This window comes from Camellia sinensis, chromosome 8 (assembly GCF_055761805.1).
Source record: "Camellia sinensis isolate YWXY chromosome 8, ASM5576180v1, whole genome shotgun sequence".
Lineage (NCBI taxonomy): Eukaryota > Viridiplantae > Streptophyta > Magnoliopsida > Ericales > Theaceae > Camellia > Camellia sinensis.
Genome location: NC_138968.1, coordinates 25,161,661 through 25,185,243, shown reverse-complemented (window position 1 = coordinate 25,185,243; position 23,583 = coordinate 25,161,661). Strand labels below are relative to the sequence as shown.

Sequence of the window (23,583 nt, the reverse complement as noted above, 5' to 3'; positions counted from 1 at the left end):
TATCATTGCCTCTTTAATTTAATTTTTTTTATATGAATGGTTTGCTCAATAAAATTTACAAATCAAATAGTTTAAATTATTCAATTAACCCCATAAAGGTTACAAAGAAGACAAATTTCACCATCTAATTCATTCAACTAGAGAGAAGCCTGTTACTTTCCATTTTTTTTTAAATTTCTTTTTTCGAACAGAATTCTAATTAATTGGACAAGCTGATTGGCTTACCCGGTTGAGCCTTTGTAGGCCTTTGATTGGCTAGGCTTACAATTTCATTTTGTTAAAATAAATAAGACTGTCATTTCGTATGTTTATTTCTCATTAAAAAATCAACTTTAACCATTTAATTTTTAATTGTTAAGGTCATGTAAAATCTAGGCAAATCTAACAAGTTAAAAATTTAATTCGAAGTTAAGCTGGCAGCCGAATCATATTGGTAAAATAAAAAGTTCCAAGCCTTCTGAGAATGTTACTACTGTTTTTACTCTTAACAATTTATACTCATTAAATTTGATATCAAATTTTAAATGTTATGCAATATGTCAACTTAAAATGTAACAGTTATTAAAAAAATCAAAAATTCAATAAATTATACAAAAAAATTTAAATATTCTCTTTTTTCTTTACTTTTTACATATCTTTTCATAAAAAATTAAAAAGACATTTCAAATATACTAAATTTTTTTGCCTCATATTTTAATCAAAAAATTAAAAAGTTATTAAAATAATCTAGAGGTTTAAGTACCTCAATTGCAAAAAATTATAACAAATAAACTATGTAAAGAAACAGAGTACATAGTCAGTTGGAACTTGAGAGTTGATGCTTAAACAATGTTAATGTCAGTTGACTATATTCCATGGTTTCAGAGGATGGTGTTGTTAGATTTAATGTATAACATGTATAGATGAAAAGAGAGAATAAATTGTGTATTGATGGATATATTTCAGTGATTTACAACACTCTCATTTATAGAGAGTAAATAGGGTACATTGGATGCTAACCCACCGAAAGCATAAAGATACAACATTAGTTATACAACAACAGACAGCTAGATAGTACAGCTGTATTACATTAATATTATACTAATAACACTAATAGCCCCCCTCAAACTCAAGGAGGATAAACATTAACTAACTTGAGTTTGGAGAGAGTAACAAAATAAAATAGGATAGGAGACACTGTATGGTCGTGTCAGACCGTTGGTATAGACATTGTATGGTCGTGTCAGACCGTTGTAGTAGCTAACCGGAATTAATGTCGGGACAGTTTACGAGGTCATGCCGGACCGGTGTAGAAGCTAACCGAAATCAATGTCGGGACAGTTTACGGGGTCATGCCGGACCGTTGTAGAAGCTAACCGGAATCAATGTCGGGACAGTTTATGGGTCATGCCGGACTGATGTAGAAGCTAACCGGAATCAATGTCGGGACAGTTTACGAGGTCATGCCAGACCGATGTAGAATACACTGTATGATTGTGTATATAGACTGCCCAAATATATATATATCGAGCCCTCAAAAGTCGCATCCTCAAAAGGCGCGCCCAATTCATCAAAAGTAGTGCCCGACAAAAATCGTCGAGCGGTGAGCCATCAAAAGTCGCGTCAGACACGCGGCGATGCACGTGATCGACAGAGCGTCGTGTCGTCCTCTTCGTCATTGTCTATATAAACCGATGCGGAGGCTGTGCAAACCAAACTAGTCTGAAACCTCTGAACATTTTCATTCTGAAACACTCTGTAACCAACCCTTTCTGACATTACCAGTCTGAAATCGCTGCTTCTCTGAAACACTTAGCAACCCAGAATATGGCCTCTTCTTCCTGTGGTCTGCTCACTCTCTTTCCAAACCTCAACGAGTCCACAAGAGAGATAACCGGTGCGGTTGCCCATGAACCTCAACCAAGCGCCCCTGGTTTTGCTCCGTTGAACTTTCCTATGCGGTCTGTGGAGCAAATAATGACAGCGCAATCGGATATTGAGGCCAATCAGTATACATTGAAGTCATGTGTGGAGACCATGACTGCGGTCACAAACTTGTCGCAACGGCTTCAGAGTAGGACAAATGAGGTGCAGTAGTTAAACGCCCAACTGGCTCTGCTCCAGCGCATGTATATGGATGCGCGAGCAGAGATATGTGTGCTAAATGCGGAAAACAAGGAGCTGAAGTGGAAGGCCACCATTATGTTCCGATTTGGAGGTCCGCCATATATTGCGGTAGAGGAGCAGGGGGGAGTGAACGGGCTCGGCGGCGTGGGAAACACAGAGGCAGCACCGTCAAGGGCCGCCCAGGACGGAGGCAAGAAGAAAAGACCGGCGGAAGAGGCGAAGAAGTGAGGTCAGTGGGTGGCCGTCTGCAGAAAAGAAAACAAATCTTTTGTTGTTGTGGGTGTTGGATTTGTTTTGTTGTGTGTTGTGTGTTGTTGTTGTTGTTGTTTTTTTTTTTTTTTTTTTTTTTTTGTGGAATGAAATAAAAGAAAATTTTGAAAAATCAGAAGTGGTTGGAATGTACATATATATAGAAAATAAAAGAAAGTTGATGAGAGGGATGTAACCCGGAGTAATAATAATAATAATAATAATAAAAATGGGTATCATGGAGTGGGCGGTGGTACAAAAATATTGTTTAGAAAAAGAGGGAGGTGGTGGAATGATAGGTCAAAAGGTAGAATAAAAGAGAAAAAAGAGCACATGGGTTGGGTCATGGATGCTGATTGTGTTTATAATAATAATAATAATTATAATAATAATAAAATGAATGAGATTTCAGAGAGAGCAGAGAGAATGGAGATGCATTAGGCATGTGAGGTGTAAAGTGGAGGACAAAATAAAAGAAAGAGGTAAGGAATGTGATGATTTCTGTCCCTTGGCACAAAAAAAGTACCACTACCACTCTCTCTCCCCAATCTGTGCCAGGCCAGGTAAGTCCCAAGTTCAGTCACCGATCGAAGGTGAAGTTCTCTCTTCAGAAATGGATTCGATCTCTGCTTCTCCGACTTCGGGCTTCGGTGCCAACTCTGTGTTCGCTCACGTTGTTCGCGCTCCTCTTGTTTTGACTGTGGTGAGAAAAGCAGAGCAGATCCTTGTTAATGATAGCTCCCGTGTGAAGGAATATCTTCCCATTGTTGGACTGGAAGATTTCAATAAACTGAGTGCTAAGCTCATATTGGGTGCTGATAGCCCTGCTATTCAAAAGAACAGGGTTACCACTGTCCAGTGCTTGTCTGGTACTGGCTCATTGCGAGTTGGAGCTGAGAGCAAGTGTGTTGAGTTGCTTGCTGCTGGTGTGTGTGTATAGGATGGGCATAGAGTGAGTGAAGTATGTCTGCATGTGTGTAGCTCAAATTAATGCCCACCTCCCATGCACACCGAGAGAGAGAGCTCTCTGTATATAACAGCATCTCTGGTTCATTTCAGAAAATAATTGAGAGAGAGAGACCAGGCCCAAGAGAGTGAGAGAAGTTTCAGGTGTTGATATATATATATATATATATTTTTTTTCTTTTTAGAGAGAGAGCCGAGAGCCGAGAGAGAGGCCCTGCATGTGTTTGTGGGTATTGTTTAGCAGATGATGATGATGATAATGATGATGATGATGATGAGGATAAGGATGAGTGGAGCAGCGTTCGATAGCTTGCTTAGATCTGGCACATTGGCGGCCGTAAACGCCTCATCTGACGGTGCAAACACCGTCACCTTGCCGCCTTTCAAGTCGGTGATGTTGACGGAGCGAAGGAGTTCGCGGTGATGACGCTGTTGCAGTTGTGTGGCGAGAGTGTGAGGAATAGGGGTTTGCTTGTCAGGGAAGGTGGGATTCCTTCATTGGCAGAGAAGAGAGCTCAGCAAGTTGATTGAGCCATTGTAAGGCAGAGAAGAGTTCAGCTATGGAATTTGTGGCAGCAGAGTAAAGGTATGTGTAGAGGTCCGGCGGGCGGCCAAGACGAGGCTGCCGCCCGCCAGTGAAGTAAAATTATTAGGTTCTTAACCTCGCTCTAATACCATGTTAGATTTAATGTATAACATGTATAGATAAAAAGAGAGAATAAATTGTGTATTGATGGATATATTTCAGTGATTTACAACACTCTCATTTATAGAGAGTAAATAGGGTACATTGGATGCTAACCCACCGAAAGCATAAAGATACAATATTAGTTATACAACAACATGAATAGTACAACTGTATTACATGAATATTACACTAATAACACTAACAGGTGTAATGTTGTTTCTCTCATTAAAACATAAAAATAACCTTGTTTTAATTAATTAATTTTTTTGGTAAAGAACATTTCTATATTGAAGGTACCATGTCAACAACCAAGTGTCAAGTCCTATTTGGTGTAATTTATAAGAGTAGATTTACTAACACAGAACAGGAACACAGATTTGTTCACAAAAACTATTGTGACTTCTTTCAATAGGTAAGTGAAGGAAAGAAAATGAAAAGTAAAAACACAGCAGCATGCCTCAGTTTCTGTGAACAGTTGTGCCCCATATTCTGTGTAAGTAAAATTATTCGATTTATAAGAATTGTTTATAAAAGAGAATTTTAATTTTTTTAAGAATATGTAGTATTTGGTGAAATTTCTATTCATACATTATAAGATAACAAATAACTTAAATAAGTTAAATAAATATATATATATATATATATATATATTATTGAGAGATTGAGGAAGAAGTTATGATAACCTTGGCCCATATTATGCTAATTAATCTTAATTATGATTGTGATTATGTGTTTGATATGATTTTGAGTGCCATTTATATGAATATATGTGATTTTGAATTTCTATCTGTTCACCATAGGAAAATCTGTTTGATTATCTGCTTTAGAATTTAAATTGAAGGCCTTATCGGCCACAGAAACCGAAATTGATTACACCATTGTAATTGGCGTAATTTTTAGAATCTATGGTGAAATTTAATTAGAAATTTACACGGATCAAAATAATTAAATTCAGAATGATTAATTAAGCTCAATTACTTTGCCTAACCAAATTTAATTAAGAGAGACTATATAAGGGCTATATTACACTTAATCTCACTCCCTATGAACTCATAAAATCTGAAATTCCTCTAGAGAGAGAGAGAGAGAGAGAGTTAGAGTGAGAGAGTGAAGGCAATTGGAGATTTGAGCAAGAAACTTGGAGATTTTGAAGATCAACTCAAAATTTAGCTACAATTGTGAGGATTGAAGCTCCTAGGTGAGTAATTGAGCAAAGATTTATGAGTATAAGTTGTAATTGTATGAATTCAAGGTTAAATGGTAATCAAGAAAATGAATGAAGTTGATTTTGGTGAATTTGAGGTCAATGAAGGCATGCATGTAAGAAATTGCCATAAATTTGCATATTTGAGCATAAAGTATATAATTCATGTTGAATCTTGATTGAAGTTCATGCTTTTAATCACTTTTTTACCATTTAAGTTGAGAATAGAGGTTATATCCCACATGCAAGAACAATTCATAAAGGTGTGGGTTTTGAATGCATGAATTTGATGTGTTGGAAGTAAGTTTGGTGTAATTTGAGCATGCATGAAATTGATTCATGAGAATTGGGCTTCATAATGTTATAACTTTCCATTTGTATCATGTTAGAGGATGAGTATGTGAAGTATGAGCCATAATATGCAAATTACATCAGTTTGAATGCAAGTTTGAAGCTCAAACGGCTTGCTGGAAAACCCAGAATTCGGCGTGTCTGCTCGAGCGGGGTAATGGCCGCTCGAGCATGAAATGCTGGTTCCCAGCAGTTTTCCAAACTTTGATGTCCGCTCGAGCGGGGAAATTCACGCTTGAGCGCCAAGTCGTGTAGTTTGACTTCTAGCTCAAGCGTCCGAAGTCACACTCGAGCGTAAAAATGAGGCAACCAGCACTTTTGCAGACCCAAGGGGTCCGCTCGAGCGGCATAAGCCACGCTCGAACGGGGAGCCCTGCTTCAAAAATTTTGTAAAGTTAACTTAGGTTTTGTTTTCCATTCTCTTTCACTTCTAAGCACTCTTAGGCATGCACTGAACATTATAAATGAGTTAAAAGGATAAGAAATAAGCCTAAGAGGGATGTATGAATTAAGAACGTATTGAACTCGTTTGTGACCTGTTATGTTTATGAAATGTGTAGGGTCAAGCACAAGGGAAATCATCCAGCCGATCACTGTGAGTAATATCTTAGTAAAGATATTTTTGTATACGCATTACTTCCTAAATGTTGCCAATGTGGTAATTTCTAAATTTGTGAAATTGTACTATGAATGAGTATTCTATCCGTTCGTACCTGCAAAATGAATGTTGTGAAAATGGAAAATGGGCCTAAGGCTGTTCAGTATATTTGATAAAGATATAGATTGGGCCGAAAGCCATTTTGCATAATTGATAAATGGACCAAAGGTCGTTTTGAATAAAGAACTGATTGGACCAAAGGTCGTTTTGGGTGTGAATACAGATGCGACCATGATTAAAGGTGCATCACCATGAATATAAGAATATTGGACCCGAGGTCGTTTTGTAATGTGATAAGGAGGACCGGTGGTCCTTGGTACATGGATCCATTAGACCTAAAGTTGGTCTATGAATGAGTATTGGACCCGAGGTCGTTTTGTACAGGTGGACCCAAGGTTGTTTTGAGTGCAATGGACTTGAGGTCGTTTCATACCTAGATATGACATAGACCTGAGGTCGTTTTGTACATGGACATAATGTGTTGGACCCGAGGTCCTTCCGTACGTTACAGTCTATGCATTTGATACAAGTGGAACTGGTAGTTCAAATGTTTAAATTATACGTATGACTTATTCATGAAAGAATCTCATTCATTAACCTCTTTACTCTGGTATTATTGAATGGGTATCAGCTCACTCTATATTTATATGTATGTAGGTGAGCAGCGGGATGTCTAACCCCAGTCCCAGTGAGCGTTGAGAAACCAAGTTTTGTGAGGTCATCCAAGGTCGCCTCATGCAGAGGCTTTGCTTTTGTTTTATTACTCTTGGAGCCTTTTTGTGGTCATGTTGTACGACCTTGACCGACCATGTATAGAATCTGAATTTTTGTTAATGCTGGTTGAATAATCCTAGATGTATGAATGACATACTTTTTGTGAATGTGGTTATGGTGTGAGTTATTATGAGTATATAAGAATGTTTGGTTAAGCCATGTAAGCACAGCTCTATGGACAATTCATAAGTTTGCTTCCGTTTTGGCCCCTTAACTCTGAGAATATATGTTTTATTTGGTCTGAGGTCGCAGGTAGTCCCTTGATTACTGGCCGTTTATGACCCTAATCCATAGAGGCGGGTTGTGGTCATGAGAGAGTGGTATCAGAGCACGCGTAATGACTCACACACTTGTCCAAATGAGCAATAAGCGTCTAGAAAAGATCTAGGATGCATTCATCTAATAAGTATGAATTTGAAAGCATCAAGAATATGCTTTAAATGTTTCAAGGTGAACAATTATGTACTATAAGTTTGTGATTTGCTTGCATTACAAATTATTTGATTGTGTGTGCTCTTTAGTATATGCATACATGTGAATCTTTTGTATAAGGAATAATGCAAGTCTAATCAGATGGTGAGAACGAGAGGTGATGAAATGGAGGAGTCTTCTACTGCCAGAATGGATAGAATGGCAAGATTGATTCAAGAAATGGCAGAAACATTGAAGCAACAACAGCAGTGGCAACAACAGTGGCAACGCCCACAACCTCCACCTGTGGTGCACCTTGTACCAGATGTGCAAAATGATGACTGAACAATAGCCCCTACTAAGGAGTTCAAGAAGATGAAACCACCACTGTTCCATGGGGGTGTAAATCCGTTAAAGGCTGAAGCTTGGGTCCTAGGCATTGAGAAATTATTTGAAGTGTTCCCATGTCTAGAAACGCAGAAAGTACAGTTGGTTACTTTCACATTAGAGGATGAAGCGAGAAAATGGTGGATGTTGGTCCGCGATAATAACAAAGGCATTGATTGGACACAGTTCCTTGCACTCTTTTATGAGAAATACTTTCCTCAATGTGTTCGTGATAGAAAGGTGTCAGAATTTGAAGGGTTAAGGCAAAGCAATATGACCGTGGCAGAATATGAATCCAAGTTTACCGAATTGGCTAGATTCGCCCCACACATGGTGGACACCGACTACAAAAAGGTAAGGAAGTTTGAAAGTGGTCATTGCAATGACATTCGAGAAAGAGTAAATGTACTGAAACTACCCACCTATAGCCTTAATGTCAGAAACAAACATGGCCAGCCGAGGTAAGCCACCAGCCGACTGGAAGGTTAAAAGACAAGGCTTTTTCTTAGGAAAGAAGTCATCGAAGAAACAAAACACGGGGTCTTCAAGGACCTCGGACTCCACCCAAAATACAGCACCAACATGTACTTAATGTGGTAAGAAGCACCGTGGGATTTGTTACCGTATTTTCGGGGCGTGCTACAGATGTGGAGAACTGGGGCATATGGCAAGGGATTGCAATCGAACTGAACAACAAGATGGAAGACCAGCTGTTAGTTCGACCGGATCCATCCCAAAACCAGGCAATATTACGAGGCCCGTTGCCACCAAAGATACGATAAGACAGGGGAGAGTCTTTGCACTTGTCCCGGGTGACACACGAAATACTGAAGCTGTTGTCTCAGGTACTATCTTTGTGTGTAATCAAGATGATTTTATGTTAATTGATTCCGGCTCTACACACTCCTTTGTGTCTGCTATATTTGCACCTAGATTGACTAAACCCCTAGAGTCATTACCATATTTGCTATGTGTATCTGCTCCATGTGGGGAATCTGTGTTATGTACCTCTGTGTATTGTGTTTGCGATGTACGAATTGGCCATACGATCATGTACGTGGATTTGTTACCCTTGGATATTTGACACTTTGATATGATTTTGGGCATGGATTGGCTATCAAAACATTGTGCCACTATCAATTGTATGACAAAACAGGTTGTGTTTAAACTGCCAGAGCATGATAAGTTTGAATTTGTTAGTAATGGGATAGTGCCTCCACCTTATTTGATATCTGCAATGAAAGCATATAAATTGATTAGGAAATGGTGCCAGGGTTATTTATGTTGTATGCTATTTGAACCGTCTGAGAGTGTTGAATTGAACAGTATCCCTATTGTTAGAGAATTTCTTGATGTGTTTCCAAATGAATTACCAGGGGAATTAGTAGACAGGGAGATAGAGTTTACTATTGAAATTATGTCAGGCACTCAGCCTATTTCTAAAACTCCCTACAAAATGGCTACTACTGAAATGAAAGAATTGAAAGAACAATTGCAAGATCTACTTGACAAAGGGTTTATTCGACCTAGTACCTCACCATGGGGTGTACCAGTGTTATTTGTGAAAAAGAAAAACGGGACCTTACGCTTGTGTATTGACTACCGAGAATTGATCAAGGTGACAATAAAGAATAAATACCCCCTACCTCGTATTGATGACTTGTTTGACCAGTTACAGGGATCACAAGTGTTTTCTAAAATTGATTTGAGATCCGGGTATCACCAGTTGAAGGTGAAAGCAGAAGATGTTGAGAAAACTGTGTTTCGAACAAGGTATGGCCATTATGAATTTCTTGTTATGCCATTTAGGGTAACTAATGCTCCTGCAGCATTTATGGACCTAATGAACCGAATTTTTAAGACCTACCTTGATGACTTTGTTGTGGTATTCATTGATGATATCTTGATATATTCAAAGAATAGACTTGAACATGAACATCACTTGAGAACTGTCTTGCAAACACTTAGAGAAAAGAAATTATTTGCTAAACTAAAGAAATGTGAGTTTTGGCTGGATGGAGTTATTTTTTTAGGGCATGTTATCAACAAAGAGGGGATTTCAGTAGACCCACAGAAAATAGAGGCAATTGTGAATTGGCCTACACCGACAAATATAATAGAAGTCCGCAGATTCATGGGCTTAGCTGGGTATTACAGAAGATTTGTGAAGGACTTCTCAAAAATAGTTGTGCCACTTACCCAACTGACGCGCAAAGGGCAACCATTTGAGTGGAATCATGAAAGAGAATTCGCCTTTCATGAACTAAAAACGAGATTGACCACTGCACCAGTTTTGACACTACCATCAGGTACAGAAAACTTTGTGATATTCAATGATACATCTTAAAAAGGCTTGGGTTGCGTATTAATGCAGAATGGAAAGGTGATTGCCTACGCCTCCCGGCCGTTGAGGCCACACGAGAAGAACTACCCAACACATGATTTAGAATTGGCCGCAGTCATATTTGCTTTAAAAATCTAGTGGCATTACTTGTATGGGGCAAAATGTGAAGTCTACACGGATCACAAGAGTTTGAAATACTTCTTTACGCAGAAAGAGTTGAACATGCGACAGAGGAGATGGCTTGAATTGATAAAAGACTATGATCTTGAGATTCAATATCACCCCGGGAAAGCCAATACAGTTGCTAATGCCTTGAGCAGAAAATCAATGGGGAATCTGGCTTACTTACTTACCGAACAGAAAGAAATCTTGCAAGATTTTGAGAAGTTCGGGATTGAAGTGGTATTGTGTGAACAGGACGGATTGATTGCTACTATTTCAGCCGAACCAACAATCATTAATGAGATTAAACAGAAACAAAAAGAGGATGAATTCCTCAAGAAAGTGATCGATGAATTTGAGACAAGTTCAAAATCAGAATTCAGCATTGAAAGTGAAGTGTTAAGGTTTCGAAACCGAATTGGTGTCCCAGATATTCCGGAACTAAAGAAAAGAGTTTTAGATGAAGCTCACAAGTCAGCATTTGCTATGCATCTGGGCAATTATAAAATGTATCGGGATTTGAAACAAAGTTATTGGTTGCCTAAAATGAAGAAAGAATTTGCAAAATATGTGTCCAAGTGCCTTCAATGTCAGCAAGTTAAAGCTGAACATCAGAAATCAGGCGGTCTACTTCAACCTCTCTCTATGCCTGAATGGAAGTGGGAATATGTAACTATGGACTTTATCGTTGGTCTACCTCGAACTCGTCGAGGTATGAATTCTATTTGGGTTGTAGTTGATAGACTGATTAAATTTGCACATTTTCTACCTGTTAGAACTACATTTGATGCTTATAGACTGGCTACTATATATGTTGATGAGATTGTTCGTTTACACGGGGTTCTAATATCCATTGTCTCGGATAGAGATCCGAAGTTTGTGTCTAGATTGTGGAAAAGTCTGCAAAAGGCTATGGGAACAGAATTGAGATTCAGTACTGCATTCCATCCACAAACAGATGGACAATCAGAACGGACCATACAGACTTTAGAAGACATGCTCAGAATGTGTGCTTTGGATTTTCAAGGGAGTTGGGAAGATTATTTGCCATTAGCAGAGTTTGCATACAATAACAGCTTCCACTCCAGCATCGGTATGGCACCATACAAGGCTTTGTATGGTAGAAGGTGTAGATTACCAATTTGTTGGACAGAAGTCGAGGATATGGCTCTTCTTGGGCCTGAAATTATGCAAGATACTTCTGAGAAGATCAAAACTATTAAGCAAATGCTCAAAACAGCTCAGGACCGACAAAAGGATTATGCAGATGTTCGAAGAAGACCTCTCGAGTATGAGGTTGGTGACCATGTGTTTATCTATGTAACTCCAATGAAGGGCCAAGTAAGGTTCGGTAAGAAAGGGAAATTGTCGCTTCGTTACATTGGGTCGTTTCAGATTCTGGAAAAACTTGGTCTAGTTGCTTATAGAGTTGCTTTGCCACCGGGATACGAGCAAATCCATAATGTGTTTCATGTGTCGATGTTGAGAGGTTATCTTCGGGATCCGTTTCATGTAATTGATTATCGTCGGATAGCTCTTGATGAAAATATAGAATACGCAGAATGGCTGGAACGAATCATTGACCGGCAAGTGAAACAGTTAAGAAGCAAGTCCATCCCGGTGGTGAAAGTGGAATGGAGAGAACACTATGGGATGGACGCTACATTGGAAGAAGAAGATCTGGCTACGCTATCTACATTTGTTTCCTGACGAAGGTAAAATAAGTTTGAAGGACCAAACTTCCTAAAGGAGGGAAGACTGTGATAATCCTGGTCTGTATTATGCTAATTAATCTGAATTATGATTGTGATTATGTGTTTGATATGATTTTGAGTGCTATTTATATGAATATATGTGGTTTTAAATTTCTATTTGTTCACTGTAGGAAAATCTGTTTGATTATCTGCTTTAGAATTTAAATTGAAGTCCTTATCGGCCACAGAAATCGAAATTGATTGTAATTGGCGTAATTTTTAGAGCCTATGGTGAAATTTAATTAGAAATTGACTCGAATCAAAATAATTAGATTTAGAACGATTAATTAAGCTCAATTACTTTGCCTAACCAAATTTAATTAAGAGAGATTATATAAGGGCCATATTACACTTAATCTCACTCCCTATGAACTCATAAAATCTAAAATTCCTCTAGAGAGAGAGAGAGAAAGGGTCGGTTAGAGTGAGAGAGTGAAGGCAATTGGAGATTTGAGCAAGAAACTTGAAGATTTTGAAGATCAACTCAAGATTTAGCTACAATTGTGAGGATTAAAGCTCCTAGGTGAGTAATTGAGCAAAGATTTATGAGTATAAGTTGTAATTGTATGAATTCAAGGTTAAATGGTAATCAAGAAAATGAATGAAGTTGAATTTGGTGAATTTGAGGTCAATGAAGGCATGCATGTAAGAAATTGCCATGAATTTGCATATTTGAGCATAAAGTATATAATTCATGTTGAATCTTGATTGAAGTTCATGCTTTTGATCACATTTTTACCATTTAAGTTGAGAATAGAGGTTATATCCCACATGCAAGAACAATTCATAAAGGTGCGTGTTTTGAATACATGAATTTGATGTGTTGGAAGTAAGTTTGGTGTAATTTGAGCATGCATGAAATTGATTCATGAGAATTGGGCTTCATAATGTTGTAACTTTCTAGTTGTATCATGTTAGAGGATGAGTATGTGAAGTATGAGCCATAATATGGAAATTACATCAGTTTGAAAGCAAGTTTGAAGCTCAAACGGCTTGTTAGAAAACCCAGAATTCAGCATGTCCGCTCGAGCGGAGTAATGGCCGCTTGAGCGTGAAATGCTGGTTCCCAGCAGTTTTGCAGACTTTGATGTCCGCTTGAGCGGGGAAATTCACTCTCGAGCGCCAAGCCGTGTAGTTTGACTTCTAGTTCGAGCGTTCGAAGTCACACTCGAGCGTAAAAATGAGGCAATCAACACTTTTGCAAACCAAAGGGGTCCGCTCGAGCGGCATAAGCCACGCTCGAGCGGGGAACCCTATTTCAGAAATTTTGTAAAGTTGACTTAGGTTTTATTTTCTGTTCTCTTTCACTTCTAAGCATTCTTGGGCATGCATTGAACATTATAAATGAGTTAAAAGGATAAGAAAGAAGCCTAAGAGGGATGTATGAATTAAGAATGGATTAAACTCGTTCGTGACCCGTTATGTTTATGAAATGTGTAGGGTCAAGCACGAGGGCAAATCATCAAGCCGATCACTGTGAGTAATATCTTAGTAAAGATATTTTTGTATACGCATTACTTCCTAAATGTTGCCAACGTGGTAATTTCTAAATTTGTGAAATTGTACTATGAATAAGTATTCTATCCGTTCGTACCTGCAAAATGAATGTTGTGAAAATGGAAAATGGGCCTAAGGCTGTTTAGTATATTTGATAAAGATGTAGATTGGGCCGAAGGCCGTTTTGCATAATTGATAAATGGACCAAAGGTCATTTTGAATAAAGAACTGATTGGACCAAAGGTCGTTTTGGGTGTGAATACAGATGCGACCATGATTAAAGGCGCATCACCATGAATATGAGAATGTTGGACCCGAGGTCGTTTTGTGATGTGATAAGGAGGACCGGTGATCCTTGGTACATGGATCCATTAGACCTAAAGTTGGTCTATGAATGAGTATTGGACCCGAGGTCGTTTTGTACATGTGGACCCAAGGTCGTTTTGAGTGCAATGGACCTGAGGTCGTTTTGTACCTAGATATGACATGGACCTGAGGTCGTTTTGTACATGGATATAATGTGTTGGACTCAAGGTCTTTCCGTACATTACAGTCTATGCATTTGATACAAGTGGAACTGGTAGTTCAAATGTTTAAATTATACGTATGACTTATTCATGAAAGAATCTCATTCATTAACCTCTTTACTCTGGTATTATTGAATGGGCATCAGCTCACTCTATATTTATATGTATGTAGGTGAGCAGCGGGATGTCTAACCCCAGTCCCAGTGAGCGTTGAGAAACCAAGTTTTGTGAGGTCATCCAAGGTCGCCTCATGCAGAGGCTTTGCTTTTGTTTTATTACTCTTGGAGCCTTTTTGTGGTCATGTTGTACGACCTTGACCGACCATGTATAGAATCTGAATTTTTGTTAATGCTAGTTGAATAATCCTAGATGTATGAATGACATACTTTTTGTGAATGTGGTTATGGTGTGAGTTATTATGAGTATATAAGAATGTTTGGTTAAGCTATGTAAGCACAGCTCTATGGACAATTCATAAGTTTGCTTCCGTTTTGGCCCCTTAACTCTGAGAATATATGTTTTATTTGGTCTGAGGCCGCAGGTAGTCCCTTAATTACTAGCCGGTTATGACCCTAATCTATAGGGACGGGTTGTGGTCAAGACAGAAGTGCTTTGAAATTTTAATTTGAAGAACCATAGAATATAATTTACAATTTATCAGTTAAATGTTGGGTAGTCTAGCGGATCAACTTTTTACCTTGAGTCCATTTTATTTATTTTTTGTGCGTCTCACTATCCAAAAAATATAATTTCCAGCACTTTCTCAATCCAACTATCATTTAGGAGTTCATCTAACGCCTCGTTTAGGAAGTAATAGTTTTAGCCTAAAAGTTAAAAAGTTGCTAAAAAATTTAAAAAACTTATAACCTATATCAAAAAGTTGAAGATTATTTTTTTGTCTCTACTTTTTGCACATCTTTTTGTAAAAAACTAAAGAGTTATTCCAAACTTATAAATTTTTTTTTTAATCTCATATTTGAACTAAAAAGTCAAAAAGTTACTAAAATAGTCTGTTCCCAAACGAGGCCTAAAGGTCACAATTAATAATAATGACCATTAAATAATGAAGGGATAAAAAAAAAGACAAATTATACTAGTAGTTTTTATATTTTATCTTTTGTGTTATTTTGATTTTTTCACTTTTAATTGGCTTAATTTTAATTTTAAATTTTGTGTCATTTTGGTCCAATTAATAATGCTGTTAGTGTTTTTGACAAGAAAATTTGTTGAGATTAACTCACTGAATTTAGTAAATTTATAATTTTATTGTAAAAAATATTACATATGTCACTTATATATATATTTTTTTTACAAAAAAATACTAATAGATATAATTAATTAGACTGAATTGAAATAAAATCATAAATTTATGATCAAAATCATGTCAATTGTCAATTAAAATTGCAAAGATTAAAGTACAAAAACTACTAGCGGAATTTACCCTAAAAAAATGTTCAGCGCTTTGGCTACACATATAGGTTTGGAGGTTTGTTCCTCATCAATTTCTTAAAGACATTCAAATTGACTTACATTTATATAATTTAAAAACACTCTTCCCTCATTATCATAATTGATTTTTTAAGTTCAAAATTCTAACAAATGATGCCCAACCATTATGCTAAGCATGCTGTTGTCAGTATTATAAAATATCCATGGTTCTTCTTATAGCATGTAAGGTTGATTCCCTTTGTTCATTAGTCTATCTCCATACAAAGGGGTTCGTGTGTTGACACTTAAAAAAGTAAAACAAAACATAAAATATAACATTTAAAAATTGCATTTCTATTGTTTTCTTTCATTTATACAATAGCTCCAAATCCACAGTATTATTAACTCAGTAAGTAGTTAGTTTTATCAATTTCCCTTTTCCTAATGGAAAATAATGTACACACATTATCAGTAATGATTGGTCTTAATTTCGTGAGCCAACAATGAAGAGAACTCTAGTGATGTGGCAATGATGAAAAAAAAAAAAAAAAAAAACACTCACATATTACATCACATATGGGTTCTATACTCATTAGAACTCCTCTAGAACTTTTTTTTTTCCTAGAGTTCCCAACTTTATTCTTTCGTGAGCCCTATTAGAGGACCAACCACCGACTATCTCCGATCAAATGAGTCAGTTATTTCAGTCTAATTTTCAAGAACCCAATGAGTGAACCAATTATGGGTGACCAAATAAATTAATCCATACCTAAATGTCAAACCTCAAGGAAGGACAAAGAAGATGTCATCAATATGTGCAGGCTGATTCAATATACAACGTTGGAGTGTTGGAGATGACGTGAAGATCAACTTACTCACAATTTACGTTTGTTTTGTTAATGATTATATGTTATCTATGTCAACTTGGTAGAATAAATTAGAAAACAAATCCCTCCTCACACTACAAGAAAACTGGGTATATGAGACGGAATTATTTGCGACGGCACACTTGCCGTCTCAAAAAGTCACTTTTTGCGACGGCAGAAAATGCCGTCTCAAAAAAGCAGAGTATTTGTGACGGTATCATTTGCCGTCTCAAAAAAGCAGAGCATTTGCGACGGCACTAAATACCGTCGCAAATACTCTCATTTTTTGAGACGGCAAATAGTGCCGTCGCAAATGCTCTGCTTTTTTGAGACGGTAAATGGTGCCGTCGCAAATACTCTGTTTTTTTGAGACGGCATTTTCTGCCGTCACAAAAAGTGACTTTCGTGTTTTTTTTTTAGTGAATATTTTTAAAATTTTAAATATTTTTTTAGATGTACCTTACTTAGATGTATCTACAAAATAAAAAAATTATGAAAAAATATTTTTAAAAATTAATAAATACATAAAAAATACAAAAAAATGTATTGAATTATTGTATTTTTGGTATTTAGTGAATTTTTAAAAGATTTTTTTTACAATTTTTTTAATTTTTAGGTGTATTTATGTTAGGTGTGTCTAAAAATTTTAAAAAATACTTAAAATATTTAAAAAATTCAGTAAAAACAATATAACACGGAAAACAAGAAAGTTTAATTTTCTCAAAAGAGTTTTTGGAAAACTCTAACCTAGCATAGTGATTGTGGTTTTGAGATAGCTTCATATATATACAGTCACAAAATGGTTTGAATAAATTCAACGGTATTTTTCTGTCGCAAAAAAAAATTAAAAAAAACAATGTCGTCTTACTCTTTTGATATACCATTTCTCTTTTCATTCATTTTTTCATCTTCCCGTCTCTCTGTCTCTATCTCTCTCTCTCTTCTCTTTATCTCTTTCACTTATCACTCTTCTTTCTATGTCTGCCTGTTTCTCTCTCTCATTCTCTCTGTGTCTCTCACCTATCTCTCTTCTCTCAATCTCTCTCATTTCTTTTTTTTCTCTCTCTCTCTCTTATCTTTCTATCTCTCTCTATCTCTTTCGCTCATTTCTCTTCTCTTTCTGTCTCTCTCTTTTTCTGTGTCTCTCTCTCGCTCATCTCTTTTCGCTCTATTTCTCTTTCTTTTTGTCTATCTCTCGCTTATCTCTTGTTTCTCTCTCTTTTTCTATCTCTCCATCCCTCTCTCTCTCTCTATCTCTTTTTCTGTCTATCTCTCTCTTCCTGTCTCTCTCTCACTCATCACTCTTCTCTCACTCTCTCTCTGTCTACTTGTCTATTTTTCCCTCACTATGTTCGCCTTGTTTACTCTCTTACTCCCATCTTCTCTATTTATCGAGCTCCTTCTCGATTTATCGATCCACTATAAGAAAATACACTTTTAGCAACCACTTTGTCTATCTTTCTCTCTCTCGCTCATCACTCTATCTCTGTCTCTCTCTCTCTCTCTATCTCTCTTCTTTATCTGTCTCTCACAAAATTAAAATATTTTTAAAATATTTAAAAAATTGATTTGAATTAAGTTTTGAAAAGAGTTTTGAATTATCTGTCTTCTTTATTTATTGAGCTCCTTTTCGATTTATCGATCCACTACAAGAAAATGCATTTTTAGCGACCACTTTGTCTCTTTCTCGCTCATCATTCTGTCTCTTTCTCTGTCTCTCTATCTCTTTTCTCTATTCGTCTCTCACTCATCTCTCTTTCTCACCACCCATCTTCTCTACCACATTTACCACTACTGCAAATGCCATTTAACTACCACCACTCTTCTCTTTCTCTCTTTCACTCATCACTCTTCTTTCTCTGTCTGTTTGTCTGTCTGTCTGTGTGTCTTTCGTTCATCTTTCTTCTTTCTATCTCTCTCATTTGTCTTCTCTCTATGTCTCTCTCGCTCATCTCTCTTCTCTCTATCTCTCTCATCTCTTTTCTCTCTCTGTTTCTCTCGCTCATCTCTTTTTTCTCTCTCTGTTTCTCTCGCTCATCTCTCTTCTCTCTCTCGTTCATCTCTTTTCGCTTTCTTTCTATATGTCTCTCTCATATTTTGTTTTTCTCTATTTTTCTATATGTCTCTCTATATCTCTTTCTCTCTTTATCTCTCTCTCACTTATCACTTTTCTCTCTTTCTTTCTCTCTCTGTGTCTGTTTGTTTGTCTCTCACTCTTTTGTTTCTCTCTCTTTCTCTCTCCACCACCGTTCCTAACCTAAATGACTTCCCGGACCTCATCCTCCTCCTCATCCTCTCATTTCTCCCCACTCTTGATGCCATTCGAACCACCTGTCTCTCTCACAAATGGCGAAACCTCTGGTTCTCTCTCTCCTCTCTCAACTTCGACTACCCTCTCTTTCCTCCCTCCGACTTTCCCTCCGACACCCGTCGTCTCTTGGGTAGGTGAGGATGGAGGGTATGGTGAAGAAATATCAGCAAAAATTTAGAAAAGTCGTCTTCTCTATCTGTCTATCTCTCTCTTTTTCTCTATGTCTGTCTATCTCTCTCTTTTTCTCTATGTCTCTCGTCCATCTCTCTTCTCTCTATCTCTTTCATATATCTTCTCTCTCTGTCTCTCTTCTCTCTCTCTTATTTTTTTCTCGCTCGCTCTCTCGCTCATCTCTTTCTGTCTGTCTGTCTCTCTCTCTTATTTATCTATTTTCGCTCTTTTTTTTTCTCTCTCTCTCTCTGTCTCTCTCTTTGTCTATATCTTTTCACCCATTTTTTCATCTTCTTCTCTCTCTTTTCTTTCTCTCTCTTATTCATCACTCTTCTCTCTCTCTCTCTGTCTATTTGACTCTCTCTCTCTGTGTCTCTCATTCATTTATCTCTTCTCTCATCTATCTTCTCTCTTTTTCATTGACCACAAAAAATTAACTTTATTTTAATGAAAAATATTATTCCTACTTTTACCAAATAAAAAAAAACAATTTTTTATTCATTAAAATAAATATAAAACAAATAAATTTTTAACTTTACCAAATGAAAAAAAAGAATTCATCAACTATAAAAATTATTTTAATAATTTTTTATTTTAATAAAAAATTCATTAACTATAACATATTTGTGTGTGTGTGTGTGTGTGTGTGTGTAGGGTTTTGTTTGAGAACACACACAACACAAACACAACAAGCCGTCTCCTCTCCTCCTGCTCGCTCTCTGTCTCTCTCTCCATCTAGGGTTTCGCCTTCCTCTCTCTCTCTTTCACACAACGACGGCGCCGATCATCCGTCACCGCCGATCCTCCCTCACTCCCGATCCTCCCTCACCGTCGCTCGTACCTCACTGTCGATCCTCCTCCCTTACCGCCGCTGCTGCCTCCCCCTCTCTCTCTCTCTCTCTCACAAACGACGTTGACGGTTGCTCGCCCCTCACCGCCACTCCTCCCTCACCGGCGATCTTCCATCACCGCCGATTTCAAAGGGTATCTCTCTCTCTCTCTCTCTCTCTGTGTCGGGATTTCGGATATAGGGGGTTTTCATACACACACACACACACACACATATATATATATATATATACATCTGTGAGTGTATATAGGGGGTTTTTGATCTGTTACATATATATATATATATATATATGATCTGTTTTTTTTTCTTCATCTGTTTTTCCCATACAGATCTGCCTAGTACTGCTACTCATACCAGCCTCTTTGCATCTGTAACTAGAAGAAAAACCCACATTAGCTTTATGAGATTGATCGATCAATCTGCTATCAACAATCAATCAAAGCTTTATCGATCGTCTTGGTTGAGGGTTAAATGTCGCTTTTGAATCAACTCTTCAACAGAGGCCTCCTTGGCGTAAAATGGTCAGTCTAATCTCCCTCTGCTATAAGAGACCCAATTCCCCTTTTCTGATTCAGATCTCAATTCCATTTACTTCACTGTAATTGATAGAGAAGATCTTTATGTTTGGTTTGGTAATTTTCCTTTTATTTCATCTAATTTGCTTTTGTCAGCTCATACCTAACATTGAATTCCTGGTGTTATTATAATTTCAATTGTTGTTCTTGATTTTTAGAAAATTCTGAATATAGCCATTTACGTTTTGATTAATTGTAAGCTAAGCAGATGCACTAAGCACGGCTCCCCTGCCTTCAATTTTTGATCCAGTTAACATCACTGTTATGATAATCACATATTCAATAGCATATCCGTAATATTGTGTTATATACCATGAAATGAACTTTTTTATCTTTTCTTTTATGTGTACTGATATTTTTATCTATTGTAAGCTACTAATTTTATCTATTAAAAAATGAAAAATAATGTCCAGCTTAGTTACAGCTTGGAATATGGAGAATTGTAAGCCAGGGAGTCCCATACAAATACTAACTTTTCTGTTTGTCTTGGGTAGCATTTGTCGCTAGTTCATGGAGGCTAATGTTGACTGAGCATTGTCTGGAGTTTGCTTGATGGTCCAACCAGCAGCATATATGGAGTCAAATGTTGATTGAGGCTCTCTCTGTGATTCTTGGAAGTTTCTGTTGAATAGCATGTAAAAGGTGAGATAAAATAAAAGTGAATGAAATATAAGTTAATATAAATGATAAATAAGTGTGAACATTACACAAAAATGTTTGTTGGTCCATCACATTAATCAACATTGACTTCATCTTTTTGAATGGTTGTGGTTCTGTACAGTACAGGTTCTGTGAGTGTTTGTTTTTTACAAAAGAGGAATACAGATATTAATCTATTACTGATGTGTGTTTTCCCAGTTCCATTGATCATTGCACTTGAGTTGAGTCTGTCTTTGTTAAAAGCCCATGTTCACTCCTCTTTTGTACATGTGGTAATTGATCTATGCTGTACTTGACCATATCTTTTTAGACATTTTTCTTTCCTTTGATCTTTGATTGATGCCATGCCACTGACTGCTTCTTCTAAGTTTCCTGAATGTATTCATTTTTATTTTTTTGCTATTCCATCTTATCTTGTAATACCACTATCTTATCATAACACTCTCCTCATAGCTACACATTATTTGAATAGATTTCAGTGTGTGGACAGTGGGTTACTGGTCTCAATAGATTTCAGCACTATTGTTGTTTACTGGTCTCAATGTTATTTTGGTATCAACCATTACTCCAGTCTATGGTTTTGTCTGCTTTCTTCCATATTGGGACAGAAGGGTATGTTTCCTATCTTTACGTTGTGGGCCAACAAAATACTTCATGCTTTGTAAGTAATTGCATTGGAAAGAACCAAATCATGCACCCACTGCCACTCAGTATAGGAAGATGGTCTACTGACTACTCTGCCTCTTTGCACAGTGCTGATTTAGGGAACAGTTTTTACCTCTTTGGGTTAAGTTTTCAATCACCAAGATTTATAGGTTGAAGGATATATATATATATATGTGTGTGTGTGTGTGTGGGTGTGCGCTTTTTTCCAATTTATGTCTATAAAATATATTTATTTTATTCTAGTGCAAGAAAAATAGTCATACATTATTCCACCCACCTTGTTCTTTCCTTAATGTTGTCAAAATGCTGTTGTTCCTTGAATGATAGCACTTCCTTTCCACATTTTTTATAATAAAAAAAGAAATGGATAAAAAGTAATAATCGTAGCACTCTATTTTGAGCTTGTATTTCCACTACAAATAATTAGAACTTCGCTTTTTGGTGGGAACCGTGCTACCAGATTGTTGGTTTGTAGGGATTTGTGATTTTTGGAATCTGGATCATTGTAATTTGTTGCTTTTGGTGTTTCATTTCCTTTCTCCAATCTTGTTGTAAGGTGTGCAAAACTAATGAATACTTCTACTCATGCTACTAGGACTCCATGAAGTTACTGGATACCCTATATCATTTCATTGTTTCCTTTGTTCTATTGGAGAATTAATTGAACAAAGAAGGAAAGGACTGTTTGGGTCCTTTGGGATGCTGTGAACAGTGCCTTCAGAACAGTACCTTAAGATCAGGTTTGGTTGAGAAACTAAATAAGAGGAAGACTAGGGATTTAGTGCTCACTTTAGAGATTATATGAGCTGAATGATTAGCTGAATAGTTTCACAGATCAAAGAATAGAAACAACAATTATTTAAAATGTAATAATTTGTTTTTAACATTCGTTTATTTCTTTAAAAAATGTGATTTGTTCTTTATTATTTAGACATTTAACCAGGTCTGACATTGTTATTTCCTCATTATTATGTTTGTTTTTTTGTTCATTTAGGCTTTTGGAGGTGATGATTCAGATGTTGGATCCCCCAGGATTAATCTCACAGCAACAGCAAAATCAAATCCTCCTGTAGATTCTCAGTCACTTAGAGAGTCTGACATTCAATTAAATATGTTTCTTTTAGATTTTATTTTATTATTTTATTTTTTTTAGGATTTGGGTGAATTTTATAATTTAAATATGTTTTTATGAACATGTACAATTTAATTGGTCTTTGTAAAATATTGAATTTGATGGTTTGATTAATTTTTATTTTTATTTTCTGTTATGATGTTTTTGTGAATGGAATGTAAATAATTAGCTCTTAGAGAGAGAGACGGCACCACCGTCGGAAAAAATTGAAAATTTTAATATTTTTATTAATTTTGTTACAGGGTTTACTTTTTGCGACGATATTATATGTCGCAAAAATAGAAATTTTATTATTTTTTAATATTTTTTGCGACGGCATTACACTGTCGCAAAAAATAGAAAATTTCATTTTTTTTTATACTTTTTGCGACGGCACCACCTGTCGCAAAAAACAGTGTTTTTTTTAAAAAAAAGACTATTGGCGACGGTGTTTTTTGCCGTCTCAAATAACGTTTTTAGCGACGGTAAAATAGGGCCGTCGCAAAAAAATAAGAAATTTCAAACGTTATTAGCAACTGTACGGTACCTTCGCAAAAAGGTAAAAATGCCGTCGCAAAACATTAGCGACGGCACTTACCGTCGCAAAAACTCTTTTGCAACCCCTGCAGTTGCGACCCCCCTCTTGCCGTCGCAAAAAGTTATTTTGCCGTCGCAAAAAGTATTAGCGACGGCAGTAGCAGTATTAGCGACGGTATTTTACCGTCGCAAAAAGTCAATTTTTTTGTAGTGTCAACTTCTCCAAATTCTGATCATGCTGTCAAGTATTTGAAACCAAAAAGACCAACAAATCTTGAATAGCTCTTGCAAGTCAGTGGTTGTAAAAAAATAAAAAAATGTCTCATTACA

General features: G+C 36.7%; 1 protein-coding gene and 1 long non-coding RNA gene across 3 annotated transcripts; both read left to right on the top strand.

Moving 5' to 3' along the window:
- The first annotated feature begins 3,744 nt into the window (after nt 1-3,744).
- LOC145797638 (uncharacterized) lies at nt 3,745-8,878 on the top strand. Its single transcript, XM_082885024.1, has 4 exons — nt 3,745-3,843; nt 7,570-7,716; nt 7,888-8,255; nt 8,440-8,878. The coding sequence occupies exons 1-4, from the start codon at nt 3,745-3,747 to the stop codon at nt 8,876-8,878; spliced, it is 1,053 nt and encodes a 350-aa protein (XP_082741150.1).
- An 11,107-nt stretch (nt 8,879-19,985) lies between these two features.
- LOC145796859 (uncharacterized) lies at nt 19,986-22,873 on the top strand. 2 transcript variants are annotated; one of them, XR_014337474.1, is made up of 2 exons: nt 19,986-20,225; nt 20,774-22,873. It is a non-coding gene; the product is annotated as an uncharacterized LOC145796859 (long non-coding RNA). The 2 variants fall into 2 exon arrangements; XR_014337473.1 differs by having other exon boundaries at nt 19,986-20,336.
- Nucleotides 22,874-23,583: the final 710 nt, after the last annotated feature.